The 17,710-nt window shown below is 43.1% G+C and overlaps 1 protein-coding gene across 1 annotated transcript in view; it reads right to left on the bottom strand.

The window, feature by feature from the left end:
* Positions 1-17,710, bottom strand: part of LOC120568552 (disco-interacting protein 2 homolog C) — a 107,477-nt gene that overhangs the window by 39,895 nt on the left and 49,872 nt on the right. Inside the window, exons 16-18 of the mRNA XM_039816134.1 lie at positions 16,535-16,649; positions 13,627-13,828; positions 10,836-10,945 (exon numbers count right to left, since the gene is read on the bottom strand). Of these exons, the coding sequence (XP_039672068.1) occupies positions 10,836-10,945; positions 13,627-13,828; positions 16,535-16,649 (427 nt within the window). The remainder of the gene's footprint in view (positions 1-10,835; positions 10,946-13,626; positions 13,829-16,534; positions 16,650-17,710) is intronic.

Here is a 17,710-nt window from a genome sequence, read left to right as displayed (position 1 = left end):
ACATACAGTTTATCAGCACTTCAGTGTCGTACACACAGTCCTGTCCAACTTCCATCTGTGGACATGTTGCTACACTGTTTGTCTGCACAAAACCACAGCGTGATCTGTTGTTCTGAGATTTTATAAACAAACAAGTTTATTAATGTATAGAGTGTAGCCACAGATTTAACATTTCGCAAAGTAGAAGAAGTACGTTTACCATAACCAACAATAATCGCAAAATATATAATAACCCAAACTTTTTTTTCACTTTGAGCGAGTACAAAAGGTTTTTGTGGGATACGGATATAGCTTTTGGTGCTTCAGACTCATAGTTTTTAACCACTAAAAAGATCAAATCTGTTTTTTTGTCGTTTGTAAGAGAAGTTGTGACTTCTGGTTAAACTGGAAGAGCTCGACTGAAGCCTGAGATCGAAACCAACTGGAGCCTGAAACCCCGAAACCCACGTTATCTCTACGAGTGACGACTGGCATGCTAAATACCAACACAAAGAACCTCTGTCTGGTGTGTGTGCCAATGTGTGTGTGTGTGTGTGTGTGTGTGTGTGTGTGTGTGTGTGTATGTGTGTGTATTACATGACATGTCATTTAGCTGACGCTTTTATCCAAAGCGACTTCCAATTAAGTGCTTTCAACCCTGAAGGTGCAAACTCCAGACAACAAGTAGTAAGTGCAAATACACATTAGCTTTAAATAAGGAAAACTACAAAGAGCCATAAGAAAGTGCAGCTTTAAGATATTTGTATCTATATATATATACACACACACACATACATATATATATATATATATATATATATATATATATATATATATATATGTATATATTATTATTTTTTATTCAAGGTGCAGTCAGAAGATAAGTGTTTTTAGCCTTCAGCGGAAAGGTGCATAGGCTTTCGGCTGTCCTGATGTCCTGAGCTCATTCTACTATTTAGGAGCCAGGTGTGTGTGTGTGTGTGTGTGTGTGTGTGTGTGTGTGTGTGTGTGTGCGTGCGTGGGTGTTTGTGAGAAATCCCAGGCCAGAGATCAAATAAAAAGGTGCTCTGTTGTATACTATTTCAGATTTCTTTCTACAAAAACCATGCATGTTTGCATCTAGTCTTGGAGTGCCCCACCAGCTAATGTGGCTTTAAAGAAAATTAAAAAAAATAGGCATCTTCCATGTAGTGTAAAAATTGAACAGGAAGTATTTTAAATGCCCTGTTTGATTGCCAGTTGAACTGTGTGCGTGTGTGTGTGTGTGTGCGTGTGCGTGTGTGTGCGTGCGTGTGTGTGTGTTTGTGAGAAATCCCAGGCCAGAGATGGAAATCTGGTCTCTCAGTAGAATGTTATCAGTTTGTGAGCGTGTTGAATTCTCATGCTAACACACGGACGTCTGCCGCTCAGCTGTATCTGATGTCATTATCAGATGTTCACTGAAACCCAACACGTCGACCACCTGGCACTAGAAGCACTTTCCTTTGCTTAAATTTACATAAAGAAAGCGGTTAAATCTTTTCCAGCAGCATCTATTGAACCAAGCAGACTGTGCAAACAAAAGGCACTGGACCAAAACAGCAAAGGCAGCACTCAGCTTTTTTCATCTTCTAACTCCCTAAAATATAAAATAAACATTTAAAGCTGGGGGTATGCAGTTTCTGAAATTCCAAATTTCCACAATAATCTTACAGCATATTGTAATTCAATGGGTCTGAGAGAAAACTACACTTCTGCACCTCCTCTTGGCTGTTTTCAGGCTTTAGATAATCTATCCCGTGACGGGAGACCTTGGCCAATCACAGGTCCATTTCAGAGAGAGAGCGTTCCTATTGGCTGTTTTGGTGAAAAGTTCTGTTTACCGCCAGATATTCCACTGGATGTCTTTCATTTCTTTACAAAGAAAACAGGAGAGATATTCTCATAGAATTGCTGCTACATACTAGCCTAGAAATCTAGACGCACCCTAGAGACAGCAAATGTAATTTGCAGCCAGGGTCAGTCTAGCAACTCTCCGTTGGCTTGCGAGCTGGAAAAACCAAACTCTAGGTCAGGCCAATCACATCGTGTATAGAGTCGGTGGGCGGGGCTTAACATAAGGACAGCAGAGTTGCAACTGTTCCGCGTGAATTCCCTGCTACTTGAAAACAAAGAATATGCGACTCTGGAAGACTTGGAGTTAAGCACTGAAGTCATTCTTAAAGGTCCCATGGCATGAAAATTTCACTTTATGAGGTTTTTTAACATTAATATGAGTTCCCCCAGCCTGCCTATGGTCCCCCAGTGGCTAGAAATGGTGATAGGTGTAAACCGAGCCCTGGGTATCCTGCTCTGCCTTTGAGAAAATGAAAGCTCAGATGAGCCGTTTTGGAATCTGCTTGTTATGAGGTCAAAACAAGCAAGGTTACCTCCCCTTTCTCTGCTTTGCCCGCCCAGAGAATTTGGCCAACCCATGATAGAGAGAGAGAGAGGCATCATGGCTTTCAAACGAGAAAAGTGGCAGTTGGTCAAGGCCACACCCCCACCCTCCACCTTGCCCCCCCCCTCTCCTCCTCAATATCTACAGACACAGAAATGGCACATCCTAAGGAAAGCTCATTGTAGGACTGGCTCTAGTGGCTGTAGTTCTGCACCAAAGCTGAATTTTGGGAAAGAGCCAAAACTGGACTTATAACATTGGGTCTTAAAGAGACTTCAGATACAGTATTAGGGGACCACTAAGGTCTATATAAAAGAGACTTCAGATACAGTATTAGGGGACCAATAAGGTCTATATAAAAGAGACTTCAGATACAGTATTAGGGGACCACTAAGGTCTATATAAAAGAGACTTCAGATACAGTATTAGGGGACCACTAAGGTCTATATAAAAGAGACTTCAGATACAGTATTAGGGGACCACTAAGGTCTATATAAAAGAGACTTCAGATACAGTATTAGGGGACCACTAAGGTCTATATAAAAGCATCCAAAGTGCACCATGTCATGGGACCTTTAAAAAAGGAAGATGTGTTCGGAGTTTTGCCGACCGGATACGGCAAAAGTTTAATCTATCAACTAGCGTTGCTCTGGTTGGCTATGAGTGCGGAGGGAATTTGAAAGACAACCGTTTATTCCGCCCCTCGGATTGAGCACTGCCAATGGTGAGTTCCCAGACCCAACATCTTGATGTGGGCCTGGCTTGTCAGGCTAGCTACATATAGGCATCGGGATAAAAACAATGTAACTCGTACAGGTTAGCGTATGAAGCCGGTGGATGGCCGTGCTCCTCTATACAGAGAGGGGAGAGCGCCAGCAGCAGAAGGAGGTCTCACTCAATTTCTGGTGTTCTTGTTTTTGGGCCTCCCGCAGCTTTAAGAGTCAGTGTGTAGCGGCACAGAGCTCAGTCAGCCTTCCCTGGATAAATACACTTTATGAGAAGATCAATCTGAGAAGACGTTCAAAGTAAATCACATTTCACTCCATGAGGTCACACGGACCACACACACACAGAACATTTTCAATAAACAGTGGATCAAAAATAAAAAAGCATCACCAACAGTTTGAAGAGAAAGAGGAGCTCATTCACACCGAGGGCTGGGTTTTCAGGGATGGCACACGTGCAGTGATCGATGCATAAACAAATCGATGACGGAATGAACGAATGAACGAGATGAGAAATGATGAAAAGCAGCATCTGGAGCCAGACAGTAAGAGTCAGCAGAAAGTTCACCCTCTAAACCCGATTAACATTCAGCAGACATATTTTGCATTTTCACACACAATCCACACATCTAATTTTGAATGAAGCGTCCCCTTCTGACCCCGTGAAAAATAACAATCTTCCAGAGAAATTGAACTAAATTCCCGATCATTTCCGGAACACTGACCCCGCCGCTTAGTCTGCTGAGAAAAAGTTGCCAAAGTCGGCTAAAGTGCTCTTCATACAGGGAGGAGTAAACACGTCTCTCTGCACAAACGATGCAGTCCACGTCTGAACTAATCACCACCAATATCATCATCCTGCTTGGAATTGTAATTACGGCATGAAGCCGAAGGACTATTTAGGCTTTTTTTTTTCATTACATGGTACCTGCTCGACTCGCCTCTACTCGCCTTTTTAGTTTTTTACATTATGGAAAAAAAAAAGTCTGCCAACAGGTACTTTTTTTAGCATCACCTCTGTCGAGGTTCCAAGCGAGCTGAGGCGATACCAAAAGGTGACGTGAAAACCTGCAGACTACTGATTGGTCGGAGAGAATCGTCACTAATCACTGCGTCATCATTGCTAGCGTGAGATACATAGACAGTAAAATAAACTGGACCAGAGACCAGTGAAGGATATCAGAAGTCTCTTTCCCGGTGCTGGCTGAGCGTTACTGAGCAGCCTCCAACTGAGCTTGAAGACGTAGATGTGACGTGAGCAACCTGTCTGAAAGTGTGAAGTCTTCTGGTAGCTGTGCAGAGAGAAATCTCAATCATTCCCAATCTTACAGAGACGGAGAGCGTAGGTATATGTAAGGAGATAACATAGACACAGGCTAATTACTGATCACTAACATGCTAGTTAACATTAGTAATTAAACCTAAACAGCTCATGTAAGTCCAAACTGCCTGTGAGCTTCTCCTGTACTATACGGTAATTCCTCTACTGTGTGACATTATGGTGCGTTCTTTTTGTCTTGTAATCGCGACTAGTAGCTCGAGTGTGACATCACATCCATGTAGAAAAACGAATAACCAGCGGGTTGTTGCGTTCTTTTTGTCACACAATACTACGAGTTGGAGAAAAGATGAATTTTTGTAACATTTTTAGTAACATTTAGGATTCTATTCACCCAGTTATTGACATATTACGTAAGGGTTAATGCCCGACGAGGTGTCCATTGTCAGGTATTAATAGACGACGGCGAAGTCCATTAATACCTGACAATGGACACCTCGAAGGGCATTAACCCGCTTATACCACGGTCACTTGCCAAATAACACATTTTTAAAACATTAGTTCATATTTCAATTAGTTTTACAATCGAAATCTAAAGTTTATCCAAACAATAACTCCGTTTCCCCGGTTACGCCTGACGGTTTGACTAATACCTGGAACAATCATTCCCATCCATCAGGTTCTTATGCAATGCAAACGTTGTTCTCTCCACCAGGAATTAGGAAGAACCTTAGATACGACTTGCCTCCCTTAGCAACCGGAGATATTTATATAGTCCGCTCAGCTGGTAGAACCCTTCAGTTTAGCTACGAGCCAGAAAGCTAACGCTATGCTAGCAAGATCCAAAGTCAATAACATTGTGTACAGTTGTCAATCAGTAAAAATAATTTGACAGTATGTTGAACAACAAGACGAGCTAGCTATCAGCCATGTCATTGTCCCCAAAACAATATAACGACTTTTACGAAGAATTTGATCCGCGATGTGTAACGTTACTGTCGGCCACAGCTGAACAGTGAACGGGATGTGAGATAACGTTATTCTCTGTGAAACTGAGTCAGTCCAGAGGGCCAGTAGAACTTACTTCTTGCAGCCTGTGTGTTTTAGCGCCATCCTGTGGTGTTCAGAGGACGATTTGGAAATAATAAATCCACATTTCCTTTTTGATTTAATGTAGCGCATTCATATAGAACAGTAAACAGTCAGTTTCACCGAACTCCTTTAGTAGGTGTCCTCTATCACTTTTTAATGGACACCCTGCAGCCAATCAGAATCGAGTATTCACCCAGACCATGGTATAAACAAATATATCTCACAGTTTGATACATGAAAATTACGTTTTGATTAACGTTAACGTTAGGCTACTGCTCTGCTTTCTGCTCAAGATTCGGCTTAAAGCCGTTGTTGTCATAGCAACCGAGCGTCTCTAGCCAATTTCAGCTGCACAAGCTACAAAATAACTAATCAGGCGGTATTTAACTCCTAATAAGACTGTAGCGACATGCCTATAGGTAGCAGTATACAGCGCTATATTTAACTCCTAATAAGACTGTAGCGACATGCCTATAGGTAGCAGTATACAGCGCTATATTTAACTCCTAATAAGACTGTAGAGACATGCCTATAGGTAGCAGTATACAGCGCTATGTTTAACTCCTAATAAGACTGTAGTGACATGCCTATAGGTAGCAGTATACAGCGCTATATTTAACTCCTAATAAGACTGTAGAGACATGTCTATAGGTAGCAGTATACAGCGCTATGTTTAACTCCTAATAAGACTTAACGACATGCCTATAGGTAGCAGTATACAGCGTATATTTAACTCCTAATAAGACTGTAGCGACATGCCTATAGGTAGCAGTATACAGCGCTATATTTAACTCCTAATAAGACTGTAGAGACATGCCTATAGGTAGCAGTATACAGCGTATGTTTAACTCCTAATAAGACTGTAGTGACATGCCTATAGGTAGCAGTATACAGCGCTATATTTAACTCCTAATAAGACTGTAGAGACATGTCTATAGGTAGCAGTATACAGCGCTATGTTTAACTCCTAGTAAGACTGTAGAGACATGCCTATAGGTAGCAGTATACAGCGCTATGTTTAACTCCTAATAAGACTGTAGAGACATGCCTATAGGTAGCAGTATACAGCGCTATGTTTAACTCCTAATAAGACTGTAGCGACATGCCTATAGGTAGCAGTATACAGCGCTATGTTTAACTCCTAATAAGACTGTAGAGACATGCCTATAGGTAGCAGTATACAGCGCTATGTTTAACTCCTAATAAGACTGTAGTGACATGTCTATAGGTAGCAGTATACAGCGCTATGTTTAACTCCTAATAAGACTGTAGAGACATGCCTATAGGTAGCAATATACAGCGCTATGTTTAACTCCTAATAAGACTGTAAGTGACATGCCTATAGGTAGCAGTATACGAGCTCATGTTTAACTCCTAATAAGACTGTAGAGACATGTCTATAGGTAGCAGTATACGCGCAGCTATATTACTTCTAATAAGACTGTAGAGACATGCCTATAGGTAGCAGTATACAGCGCTATGTTTAACTCCTAATAAGACTGTAGAGACATGCCTATAGGTAGCAGTATACAGCGCTATGTTTAACTCCTAATAAGACTGTAGAGACATGCCTATAGGTAGCAGTATACAGCGCTGTGTTTAACTCCTAATAAGACTGTAGAGACATGCCTATAGGTAGCAGTATACAGCACTATGTTTAACTCCTAATAAGACTGTAGAGACATGCCTATAGGTAGCAGTATACAGCGCTATGTTTAACTCCTAATAAGACTGTAGAGACATGCCTATAGGTAGCAGTATACAGCACTATATTTAACTCCTAATAAGACTGTAGAGACATGCCTATAGGTAGCAGTATACAGCGCTATGTTTAACTCCTAATAAGACTGTAGAGACATGCCTATAGGTAGCAGTATACAGCACTATATTTAACTCCTAATAAGACTGTAGAGACATGTCTATAGGTAGCAGTATACAGCGCTATGTTTAACTCCTAATAAGACTGTAGAGACATGCCTATAGGTAGCAGTATACAGCGCTATGTGTACGACTTCTTCATTTGGTTACAACAACGACAAAAGTGCTTAAAATTGTAGAAAACCACAATGTTTACTACGTGGGATGCACGACGTAGCCATCTTTGAAAGTGAACTCGGGGTCCTCTGAGTTCGAACGCGAAAAGAACGCACCATAAGTCTCGTGGTTATGACCCAATCGTTAGCCTATTTTTATAAAAGCGTCTGCTACGGAGCCATAACGTGAGGTACAAGGTAATGGAGCCTTTTATACATTGTCGTGTTTCTTTAGAAATAAACAACGGACAAATAGAGTCTTTAAACGCTTCAGATGTAAAGTTATTCGCTGTCAAAGTGACGCCAAAATGAATGGGAGTCAATGGGACGCTAACGGCGGGTGAGTGCTTGTTAGCATCAAAATGGCGCCATAGGAGCTACGCGTTGTGGAGAGAGGCTTTCCCCTGCTCTCGATGTTAAAAAAGGTTAAAATAAAAACATCTCATTAAAGCAATCCTCAGTATACATAGTGCTATATGTTTGTTATGTGAAGAAGATATAATTCACTGCTTAACACAGCATGTAAACCAGCAGGGCTTTGGTTGGAATGGAAAAGGGACAAGTGATGAAACCAAATCTGGTCAACCTTTTTTTTGTTTTTCAACTTTGGCCTCGGGTTGCAACTAACGATTGCTTCAATTGTCGATTAATCTGTCGATTACTTAAACCACTTCATAAAGCAAACAAGGAGACACGTATAGGGACAGCAGGGCTGGGTACCGAATTCAAAAAACGTTTTAGGCACAGACCCGAATTGCCTCTAAAGTATCGAGGATCGAAAAATGCTTCGTCGTTCGATACCCAATTTCAGTCCCTAAGGAGTAAATCTCATCAGCGTCAGTGAGCCAATAAGCACGCGCCGTGCTTCTACCAAGATTTAATAATGCCTGTGATTGGCTGTCTAAAGTTATATAACGGAGATATATAACGGGATTATTTTAGCACCCTTTGTCTACCAGAGAGGACGGGTTAGCTGTTAGTAAGCTAATGTTAGTTATGCAAACGTAATACGATAGCTTTCGGATTGATCCACATTCCGCCTACACAAGTTATGTCGTATGTTGAAGTCTGTGTACAAAATCGGTTTGTTCTGTTTATATAAGGGTGTTTATTGTGCAAATATGTTTGTTTTATTACTATTATTATTATTATAACTAACTGTATTTTTTTCTATTTCTTATACTTTATGTATATTTTTTCTCCTGTGTATTTGTGTTATTCTGATGTTGTAATGGGAAAAATGACATTTAAGCATAATTCCTTATATTTTTATGTTTTATTTCTACTTTAATTCTCTCACAAATGCTGAAAGAGTCTATCTCATTTCCCACATGTAGATTTTGATTCTAACTTTGTGAGACATCCAGTCTGGAACATTATGTGAGCACTGTTAGCCTGAACCGATAAAGGTACAAGGTCACCCTAAAAACTATCCCTAGTTTTCCCATGCCAGTTAAGATGTAACGGGGGGGTGAAAGTCGTACAGGGAGGAGGAGGAGGTGAGATGTCTCCAAGATGTCTCTGGTATTTCTCTGATTGTCTTCATAATAATCCAAGTGCGTGTGTGCTGTCACTCTGAAGATGCATATAAGCCTGGTGTTCTGTTCACTCATTTGAGAAACTGACTCCACATTGGGCTGCAGCCTTTTGTGAAATCATGTTGCTCCTATTTGCAAATATATATGTTTTTAATAAAATACAAAAAAACCAACTTGGTTCTAGTCTCAGACTGTCTTATTTGTTTCATTTTACTAAACTCTGAAAACTCTACCCCCCTGCTGCAAAGGAAACTTCCACTACAATGTGTGTACATTTTTTTTTATTTTGAGCTGCTGCAGCACAGGAATTCCCCCAGTGTGGGATTAATCAAGTCTAAAGTCTAGCCTATCCTAAAAATGCAGCTTTATCCCAGTCCAGCCCTGTCTGCTGCTACCTGCTACCCTGGCAACAACGTTTTTTTTTTTTTTTTGGGATGCCAGAAGTGAAAATATGAGGAAGCTCGGGGAGTCTGGTTGGCATGAAACGAAGTTCATCCACATCTGTTCGGTGACATCCAGACAAACAGGCAGACTTGCAGAGCGTGTTGCGAGCGAGCCCGATGACACGGGCTGTGTGCTGCGGTCGGTGTTATTATTTGGGGCCTGTCTCTTCCTGTTAGCGTCTACACGCTGTGTGCCGCCGCCGGCTGCCACACGCTGTAACCGATGACATTTTCAGCCCCAGAGAAGAGAGGAAAATCCGTTCTGTCAGCAACACGCGCTGCCTGTTTCTCTCCATCACTCCTGGCCTTGCTTTTTGTTCTCTGCACTTCAATTATTCTTTGTCGTTGTCTCTCCCCCTTCTCTTGTGTCCACATGTCTTCATGTCTGTTGGTTCATGCCCTTATGATCACCATTTCTCACTTTCAGTCGTGTTCTCTGGCTCTCTGCTCTCGGTTTCTTCACTGACTCTGCTCTCCTGTCTTACTCACTTCTGTTGGCACAAATACGACATGAGCAGTGCCGCCAAAAGCGTCAAACATCCGCTGCCATCATCCGACTTTCCTCTTCGCTTCATCGACTGCTTTTTAATCCCAAGTCAGAGTGTAGAAAAACTTGAGAAAGAAGGCCACTTTGCATGTTGAAGGAATTTGTACAAGTCTTCTACAAACAACTTTGAATCAGCTTGATTTTCCAGGAAAGCAGATTAACGCTGTGTTGCTGCCCCACTTGACGATGCTTTGATACGATGAATGCAATAATCAAAAGAAGATACGAAATGTAAACCACATGATAAACTGCAGGCCAAGTAACTGACGAGAAACGATCCAAACGAATGACCACAAAATGACGAGTGTGACTGGGAATGAACCACGGGGGTGTGAAACACAAAGACAAACGCAATGAAATGTAAATGTGTGTGTGTGTGTGCTTGTTTTACTATATTCGTGGGGTCCAAAAACCGGGGAATACAGTTTACTTGTGGGGTCTGCACAGCCTTGTGGGGCCCAAAATGCTGGACCCCACAAGGTTAAAGGGCTGTTTAAGGGTTAAGACTTGGTTTTAGGATTAGGGATAGAATTAGGTTTAGGTTAGGGTTAGGGTAAGGGTTAAGGTTAGGCATTTAGTTGTGATGGTTAAGGTTAGGGTAAGGGGCTAGGGAATGCATTATGTCAATAACGGGTCCCCACAAAGATAGTATATGTGTGTGTGTGTGTGTGTGTGTGTGTGTGTGTGTGTGTGTGTGTGTGTGTGTGTGTGTGTGTGTGTGATTGTGTGTGTGATGTTGATGGTGATGGTGAAAACCAGCAGCCCCCTTCTCACACACACCTTCCTTGCCTGGTCATTGTCTTCGATCTGAGCCAGATCCCTGCCGCTGGCCTGGGCGATCCTCTTCCCCGACACCAGGTTCCCCACCATCACAGACGCAGGACCGATCTCTGAGCAAGAGGAGGAGAAGGAAGAGGAGGAGGAGGAGGAATAAGAGAAAAGGAAACAATATGTCAGGTTAAGGCTACATTTACATTGCGACGATTGGGTTTTTAAGCAGAGTTTTGACCCAAAAGCTATTGTCTATATCCATGACATTCCACTTTCGGGATTGCTCTGGTGCCGAATATGCCTTTTTTTTCGGCCGGATGTCTGTCTTCTTTGTGTTGTAATTCTAAACTCCGGTGTATTTCTGAGGACTATGGTTAACTGCTCCTCAGATCTCTGCAGGGTAAATCCAGACAGCTAGCTAGACTATCTGTCCTATTCGAGTTTTCTCTCGCACGACTAAAACTACTTTTGAACGCACACGTTCCACCAAAACAAGTTCCTTCCCGAGACTATTTCGTCACACATCTTGGGAAACCAACCCGACCCGATTAGACTGGATAAAATTGGAACCCAGCCTAACTTGAGCACCAGAGTGGTGTCTTATTGTCCTCGAATCCCCTGATGGAGTCTCTGTATTTGGATAGTCTATATCGACGACGTTTCATTTCCAAGGATTATTATTATTACTGAAATAATGAACTTGAACTTTGAGTGCAGCGCACGGCGGCAATTCCGAGCGGTGCGCGGCGCCAAGGGGGTAGCGCACCGCCTAGTTGGGCAGCACCGCTCTCCCCCCCCTGTAGAAAATCAATGGAACGGCCGGCGCAGAGCGATTTTGGCGCCTATCATGTGTAGCCGTAGCCTGACAAGCCAGACCCACATCCAGATGTTGGGTCTGGGAACTCACCATTGACTGAGCTCAATCCGAGGGGCGGGATAAACGGTTGTCTTTCACATTCCCTCTGCACGCAATAGGATAGTGCTACAACCAGGCAGAGCAACGAAGAAGGTAGCGGAGCTAGTTGATACATTAAACTTTTGCCGTATCCGGTCGGAAAAACTCCGAACACATCTTCCTTTTTTAAGAATGACTTCAGGGCCGTTCTTTGTTCTTTTCTCAACGAAAAGCTGAACTCCAAGTCTTCCAGAAGCAGCAGCCATAAGCCCCGCCCACCGACTCTATACACGATGTGATTGGCCTGACCAAAATTTGGTTTTGCCAGCTAGCAAGCCAACGGAGAGTGCCTAGACTGACCCTGGCTGCAAAATAAATTTGCTGCCACTAGGGTGCGTCTAGATTTCTAGGCTAGTGTAGCCGGCTTAAGAGTTCAAGAGGTTATAAGTAGGGTTGGGTATCGTTTGGTTTTTTTTCGATTCCGGTGCTAAATCGATACTTTTAAAACGGTGCCGGTGCCTAAACGGTGCCTGAACCGGTACTTTTCAATAAAGTTAAAAAAAAAGAAGAAGAAAAAAAATAAGGGTAGTAAACAACAGTCAGTGACTTGTTTATTGCTAAGGCCATGGTCAAAATAAAGATTTAATAATAATGTAATAACTGTAACAATAACAATAACTTATTTCACCAGTATATTGTTGTTGAACCCCAGATGGGAAAAGGTTATTTTACAATTACTGTGAATGCACCACGAGGCTACCTGTTTTAAGTGAATGCACCGTCTGTGTTGTTTAATTCCGACAATGGCAGCTGCAAGTGAACGCACCGTCTGTGTTGTTTAATTCCGACGACGGCAGCTGCAAGTGAACGCACCGTCTGTGTTCTTTAATTCCGACCATATAAACATAGTACTAATAGTACTACTAGTACTACTAGTACTACTACTGTATATCTATGAATTGCGACAGCGGCAGCTGCTGCTGCGCTGCATTGCAGACTGTTACATCCCGCTGTTGAAGTCCTCCACAGTGAAATACAGTCACACTTTACACTGTTTAACGTTAGCTGTCAGCATTTTACCGGTGTTTAATCCAGCTGCTAGCTAAAGGTAGGCTAACGTTACATGCTGTCAGGTGTAGTGTAAAGTCAAGCACCGAAATGAGGCACCGAAACTTTCGTTCTTATTCGTTCTCGTTACTACCGTTTACGTCGGCACCGGTTCCCTATTGGCACCGAGTTTCGGTACCCAACCCTAGTTATAAGACACATCTCCAAACTATCTTTCTATAAGCTGTTTTACATAACTTACGATTAGGGTTGGGTACCGAAACCCGGTTCCACTATGGAACCGGTTCCTACGCAACCGGTAGGAATCAGACCGGATTAGAACGCAAATTTCGGTTCCTCATTTCGGTTCCACTTAATGTGTTGACTGAAATATTTTCCCTCTATTGCTCTGAAACGGACGTAAAAATATCCCCCTTTCTCTGTAGTCTACCGTTAGCTAGCTACCGTATATGTAGGCTACTTTTAAAATGCCATATTTTCCCTCTGGGCTCACCAAAACAGACGTAAAATACTATACTTATTATATATTTAAGTACTTTAAAACGTCAATACATTGTTAAATTTAAATAATTTTCAAGTTTAAAAAAACTCGATAAAAGAGCCTTTCTTTGATGTCATTTTTCAGTTTTTCAAGAAATCGGTTTAGGAATCGGAATCGTTTTAAAAAGTACCGGTTCAGCATCGGAATCGTAAAAATCCAACCGGTAGCCAACCCTACTTACGATTGGGGCTAACATGTCGTGTGATGGCTTCGGTTTTCGAGAAAAATAACTGCCTTTGTGTATATATACGTGTATAATTCCCTCCATAAGCCTCCCCCATCCCTTCCCAGCGTACCTGGCTGCTTCTGCCGGGGTTTGGGCAGGTTGGTGACGCAGGTGTGCGGACACATGAGCACGTTGCAGGGGTGCAGCGCCCCCTCCAGGAACAGCTGCTTCGTCTCCGACAGGTGGATGCCACCCAAGGGAGTCTTGGGCAGAGTGTTGGAGGGCACCAGAGCCAGGCAGTACACCCCTACCTGATGGATGCCGTCTATCGCCTGGAAAGTGGATACGGATTGACTTTTAAAGACAGAATGAAACTGTTATCTTTAATTCTTGAGCCCCTCCCCTCTGGCAGGAGGCCTGACCAACAAAGCCCCCCGACCCCCCCACTGACACGGACTCTGTCTCATCAATTCCTCTGTCTTTCCTTCTGTCCTAATGTCTCCTTCTGTCTTTCCTTCTGTCCTAATGTCTCTTGTCTTTCTTTCTGTCTTGTCTAATGTTCCTTCTGTTTCCCTATGTCTCCTTCTGTCTTTCCTTCTGTCCTAATGTCTCCTTCTGTCTTTCCTTCTGTCCTAATGTCTCCTTCTGTCTTTCCTTCTGTCTTAATGTCTCCTTCTGTCTTTCCTCCTGTCCTAATGTCTCCTTCTGTCTTTCCTCCTGTCCTAATGTCTCCTTCTGTCTTTCCTCCTGTCCTAATGTCTCCTTCTGTCTTTCCTTCTGTCCTAATGTCTCCTTCTGTCTTTCCTTCTGTCCTAATGTCTCCTTCTGTCTTTCCTTCTGTCTTCTTCTGTCTGTCCTTTCACCATTTTACTGGTATCATTTATTACATGAATGCAGGACTTATTTTTTCACTTTTTGTTCAACTCTATGTTGACCCCATATTTTCACTTGAAAACTGTCCTCGTAATCATTTCATGTTGTTTAACAGAAGCAGGGCCTGAAATTAACACCCGACCACGGTGTGTGTGTGTGTGTCTGTGTGTGTGTGTGTGTGTGTGTGAGAGAGAGAGAGAGCCAAAAGAGACAGAAATGCGGTGTAAAAGAATGTGTCTGAGCTGTTTTGTCTCTCCTCTGAGGTGGCCTGTTGAAATGTGTCCGTCTGGTGTGTTTCCTGACTGTGACAGTTTTCCTGAGCTGGTTTGTGTTAAAGGATATGTCTGGTGTAATTCAATATTTTTCATATTAGCAACAAATCCCACAGAAAAGTCCAAAACCAACAATGTATTAGTCCCTCTCTCGATCCTTTCCAACTCCCCCGTCTGTGACATTCAGCCCCAAGTTGGTTCCTACTGAAGATGGAAATCTTTAAAAATGTCTCACAACTATATATATAGTTAACTGAGCTCTGTAGCTTTTATCAAACAAACAGGAGGAAATAGTGCATTAGTCAGGGACTATTTTCACCCACGGATTAACACTCCCAAAGGGGACCCATTTTCAAAAAGTTTCTATATCAGAAGTTGTGATTTATTTCAACCAAAATTGTCAGAAAAAAAAATAACGTTGATGGTTTCATACAAAGCTCTTCACAATAATTAAAAAATAAATCAGTTCACTACTTTCATCAAATTTTTGGGTGTTTTATTGAATTTGACAAAAACGCTTCAAAAACATCGGGGAAAGCCACAAAAGCGTAAAAAAAAAGAGCTTGAATTTCAAATTTTTGACCAAAAGAAATTGTGGCAGTGGGACAACGTGGTTGTGTTGGTCACGAACAGCACGCCCAAGCTGATCCCACAAGTGTTCATTGGGGTTGAGGTCAGGACTGCTGGCAGGCCAGTCCATCCTCTCCACTCCTAAATTCTGGAGGTGGTCTCTGATGATCTCGGAGGATAGGGTTCGGTCCCAGACTGTGGCGATATGGGATAGCTGCTGGTTGCAGAATCTCATCTCTATATCTCTCTGCATTGAGACTGCCTCCAATGATAACAAGCCTCGTTTTTCCAGTGAGGGAGATGCCGCCCCGCACCCTCCACCAAAAGGTGTTACTCTATTGGTGCAGCAATCAGCATAGCGTTCTCCGCGTCTTCTCCACACGTTGACCCTACGATCCAACTGCCGTAGGCAGAATCATCCAATCCACCAAACACCAAACGAGTCAATGGCAGAATAAGCTGTTTGGCATTGGCAGAGAAGATTTGGCAAATTTTTCATTCACATACTCAGCGCTGCTGCTCATCCCACAAATGCATGTTCCTTTCAAATGGGGCACCATTTGAAAGGGAACTAAACAGGCTTTCCAACGGTATAAGATTTATTGCCAAAAACCATTGTTACCACAGAGAAATAATCTACCAAACACAAATGTCCTTACTTTTTGCGCTAAGGTTATAATAAAACCTGGATACAGCGTTTGAGGCGGAGCCCCGTTCATTCCTGCGGGAGTTGCTCAGTGGCGCATGAAGCCATCATGGAGCCAAAAATGACCCCCGGATGATCGGCGCTGCTTCCGCACTGTGCGGCCCACAGAGCAGGCGCACTAGAGACCTCCGACGGCCGAGCCCGCTACTTCCGGTCTGCTGATCCGCTAACTCGAATGAAGATTCAATTATTCAAAAGTGCGGCTCTTCTAGACTTTCCAAATGTTATCAGACCGAATGGATGAAATTCTGGTAAAGTAAAACAATCACTTCGCAGCATCGCTAAAAAAAAATGTATCCACCGATTTGCAGACGTCTCTTTCACCAAAGTGAAGTCTATGAAAAAAAGTATTATTGGGCCTGAGGGCTGATGTCTTTTTTTAAACTTTTGACTTTTCTCTTTCAGCCCGCACCCCCCCTTCCTCAAGAGGCATCGCCTTTTGCCAGGCCACGCCACTGTGAATAAGATTTTGTTCTTAGTGACTTTCCTGGTTAAAAAAAAGTTTAAATAAATAAAACTGCTGCATATAAACTGTGTGCCTATGTGTGTGTGTGCCTGTGTGTGTGTGTGTGTGTGTGTGTGTGTGTGTGTGTGTGTGTGTGTGTGTGTTTGTGTACCTGCAGAACTCGGCTCATCCACTGGAAGCTGTCTTCCTCGGTGGAGTCGGGACGCTGCTCCGCCACCACCACGATCCTCTCATCATGCAGCACGGTGATGGAGAACACCGCTATCCTGAAACACAAACACAGACAGAGTCAACTAGGGCTGGGCAAGAACTCAGAAACTAATAACATTCATCATTAGTTTCACTTGTTTTCATTTTAAACAAATTGTCTATCAGTATAGAATACACGTTTTCTATAGGCTCCGTCTGCTACTTTTTTAAAAAACAATTCCAGTGCTGGTTCCATAGAAATAAAATGGATAGGCCATTTCCATTCAAATCAACTCAGCAGAATGGTCAGAGCCATTTTTATGTGTACCATTGCCATGGTAATGTATAAACTTCCGGTAATAAGCCGACTTCTGGCAAGTCGCGGAGCTGAGGTTTTGCAGTAACGGACAAAAGAGCAGTGGAGTAGCTAGTAATGTTACGAGGCAGAGAGCCAGCCGCTAAATGAGTCACATTAATTTCATGGTTCATCCACACAAAGCACTTAGCCAAGTAACACCGGCTGGCTGGCTTGTTCTGCCGTGCTTTTACGCTGCATCGGTTACAGAGAATGAGCTGAACAGCGGGCTGGGTCTAACGTTAGCGCCGACCCACTGCCGCTGGGTCTAACGTTAGCGCTGACCCACTGCCACTGGGTCTAACGTTAGCGGTCCGCTGACCCACTGCCGCTGGGTCTAACGTTAGCGCTGACCCACTGCCGCTGGGTCTAACGTTAGCGCTGACCCACTGCTGCTGGGTCTAACCTTAGCGGTCCGCTGACCCACTGCCGCTGGGTCTAACGTTAGCGCTGACCCACTGCTGCTGGGTCTAACGTTAGCGCTGACCCACTGCCGCTGGGTCTAACGTTAGCCCTGACACACTGCCGCTGGGTCTAACGTAAGCCCTGACACACTGCTGCTGGGTCTAACGTTAGCCCTGACACACTGCTGCTGGGTCTAACGTTAGCCCTGACACACTGCTGCTCGGTCTAACGTTAGCGCTGACCCACTGCCGCTCGGTCTAACGTTTGCGGTCCGCTGACCCAATTATTTCAACCGTATATAATGTTTTTTTCAAATGCTATAAAATCGAATAAAATATCCAAATGAATTGAAAGTATTGAACTGATCATTTATTTTAC

This window comes from Perca fluviatilis, chromosome 11 (genome assembly GCF_010015445.1).
Source record: "Perca fluviatilis chromosome 11, GENO_Pfluv_1.0, whole genome shotgun sequence".
NCBI classification, from domain to species: domain Eukaryota; kingdom Metazoa; phylum Chordata; class Actinopteri; order Perciformes; family Percidae; genus Perca; species Perca fluviatilis.
This window is presented reverse-complemented; position numbering and strand designations above follow the sequence as displayed.